Genomic DNA, 2,586 nt, shown 5'->3' with positions numbered 1-2,586 from the left:
TAAATTAATAAAGATTTTAAAAAGGAAGAAGTTAAAAAGTCAGATCATAAGTTTATTTTAAGCACCCCATGTTAATAGAATCATGTATTTCACCGACTATTATTGGTAATAATTGTTGGTGGTATGTAATATTGACACTTAAGATGTCAATCTTAGTCCAAAATTGATGTACTAATACAAAAATGATCAAAATATTAAAGTTATGACCATAAATTAAACACAATAAGAAAATCAACTCGATAGCATGAAAACGATAAACTTGATGCCCGCTGAAAGATACTCTTTAATTTGTAGACACCTGTTTAATTGAGCACAACCAATAAATCCGATAACTTGATATTTTAAAATTAAAACAAATAAATTTTATCCCATAATAATTAACGCGATTAATTTGGATATATAAACTCAATTACTCAAGCAAGTTAACTTGAAATCGAGTAGGTTGGCCTAAATAATTAACATAACTCTCTATACTTTCTCAAATATTTTCAATCTAAAAAATTTAATTCCCCACCACCCATTTAGAATGGTAATCAGCAGGTCAACACACTACATAGTAATTGACATTATTATTATTATTAGGAAAATACTATATGTACTCATATCTTCTACTCCCAAGTTTTACTCGCACACTTGAAATTTTGATATAGACACTTTTACAAGCGCCCACATGAAGAAAATAACTTATCAACGCCCGTTACATCATGAAGTAAATTTGAGGGAGTATGATTTGGGAGTACATGTAATAGAACTCTTATTATTATTATTATTATTATTATTATTATTATTATTATTATTATGTTTCTAGAAATAGCTAAACGACAGTACGCTTGCCAGAATTATTATTACGTCAGTTTTGAACGTCATTGGGTTGCGTCACCTACGCCGTGGCCAAATTTAGACCAGTTTATTTATTTATTTCCACAAATGTATGATATTTCTACTGCTTCAATTCCTCTGATTTTCCAGCCATCTGCTTCTCCCTTTCCTCCTCTCATCTTCGCTCCTTCCCCCCTCGATCACCAACTCCATCCGCCTTTATCTCTCCGCCCACCGCCCCGCCGGATCTGAGCTCTCTCATGGCCAAACCCACCATGGAAAACCCTCTCCACACTCACCGGAAAAGAGTGATCTCAGTGCTTCACAAGGGCAAGAAATCGGCGACTCAGCTTCAAACCCTACTCCGCAACTTCTCACTTGGATCCCAAGAAGAATCCCGCCGCCTCTTCCCTGAGCTCACGGAACAAATCATGGGATCTTTCTCCGAGGCTGTCTCCCAGCTTCTTCAGGCTGCTGATTCCGCCGTCTCCGGCGAGAACCCGGCCAAGGCTCGCCGAGGATGTTACAACAGAAGGTTCTATTCTGTCTGTGTTTGTTTTTTTTCTTTCTCTCTCTTGCTTAGATAATCACCATTTTTAATTTATTGGTGTTTCTGGTTTAGCAGAAAGTGTTCAGATACATGGATCAATGTCTCTAACACCAAGGAAGATGGGGGTGCATGGAGGAAATATGGCCAGAAACAGATCCTCAATTCAAAATATCCTAGGTACACTCTACTATAATTCACAATAATAATAATAATAATAATAATAATAATAATAATAATAATAATAATAATAACAACAAATTTTCTCCAATATATTGTCGGACCCCTACTGAGTTGTATATGGTACAACTATATAGTTGTACCAGGTACCATTCATATCATTGATACCAGATAGAATCACAGAAATTCTAATATTATTATTATTTTTATATTTTTTATTAATGTCACACCGGTGTTGAATTATATATGGTACAACTATGTAGAAATATATAATACATGCATGGTTGTATTAAGTACAATTTAATATAATGTTGTTTTGTATGTTAAGAGATTGATATGACAATACAGTGTGTGTGTGTATTATTGTTATTGTATTTTGTGTATTATTATTGATTTATATTCTATATTTTAATTCCATTTTTTTATGTTTATTTATTGGCGTAGGTGTTACTTTAGGTGTACCCACAAGCATAGCCAAGGATGCAAAGCAACAAAACAGGTTCAAAGGATATCTGAGGATGAATACAAGACCATGTACTTTGGTCATCACACTTGCAAAGATTCTTTTAGGGCTCCGGTTCTCGCGATCGAATCTATCTCGAATGATCCTTTTCCTATGACGACTGCGGATTCTACTTACTCGCCGAGCTTTGAATGTATCACGCAAGAAGGCAGTGGCGGCGGTGATCATAGCTATAACGACGGGATTGTGAATCAAGAAGATCATCAAGAATTTAAGGATGAATATTGTATGACTTCGGATAATTTTGATGAGGATGAGAGCTGCTTTGCCAATTTGGACAACCTTTTTCAATCAGAGGAAATGCGAAGACTCTTGGATTATTAGGAAATTAAAATAGTTACTTTAGTTTCCATTAATATGCATGCATATGTATGTAGAGTATGTACTAGGTTGCCTTGCATAAATCTACCACTTCATCTATGGCTTTTCTATTGTGTCTTCGTCAATGCCATAAGACACAATCATGCTCATGTTGGAGTGATTTAATAATAATAAAATATGTAATTATTCTCCGCTC

At 34.8% G+C, this 2,586-nt stretch overlaps 1 protein-coding gene across 2 annotated transcripts; it reads left to right on the top strand.

Moving 5' to 3' along the window:
* Positions 1-946: 946 nt before the first annotated feature.
* LOC109186195 (probable WRKY transcription factor 70) lies at positions 947-2,586 on the top strand. 2 transcript variants are annotated; one of them, XM_019336128.1, is made up of 3 exons: positions 947-1,354; positions 1,445-1,546; positions 1,991-2,586. In XM_019336128.1, the coding sequence occupies exons 1-3, from the start codon at positions 1,080-1,082 to the stop codon at positions 2,391-2,393; spliced, it is 780 nt and encodes a 259-aa protein (XP_019191673.1). In that variant the 5' UTR covers positions 947-1,079; the 3' UTR covers positions 2,394-2,586. The 2 variants fall into 2 exon arrangements, with proteins under 2 accessions (XP_019191673.1, XP_019191672.1); XM_019336127.1 differs by having other exon boundaries at positions 1,442-1,546.

The sequence above is a fragment of the Ipomoea nil genome, unplaced genomic scaffold (genome assembly GCF_001879475.1).
Source record: "Ipomoea nil cultivar Tokyo-kokei standard unplaced genomic scaffold, Asagao_1.1 scaffold1407, whole genome shotgun sequence".
In the NCBI taxonomy this organism is placed as follows: Eukaryota; Viridiplantae; Streptophyta; class Magnoliopsida; order Solanales; family Convolvulaceae; genus Ipomoea; species Ipomoea nil.
The sequence above is the reverse complement of the archived record's forward strand: the minus strand, read 5'-3'. Positions and strand labels throughout refer to the sequence as shown.

Bases quoted from the DNA above. Each gene is read 5' to 3' on its own strand.
- LOC109186195 (XM_019336127.1), top strand. From the start codon at position 1,080: ATGGCCAAACCCACCATGGAAAACCCTCTCCACACTCACCGGAAAAGA. The intron at 1,355-1,441 runs GTTCTATTCTGT...TTTCTGGTTTAG, and splicing joins CGAGGATGTTACAACAGAAG to CAGAAAGTGTTCAGATACAT. The intron at 1,547-1,990 runs GTACACTCTACT...TTATTGGCGTAG, and splicing joins CTCAATTCAAAATATCCTAG to GTGTTACTTTAGGTGTACCC.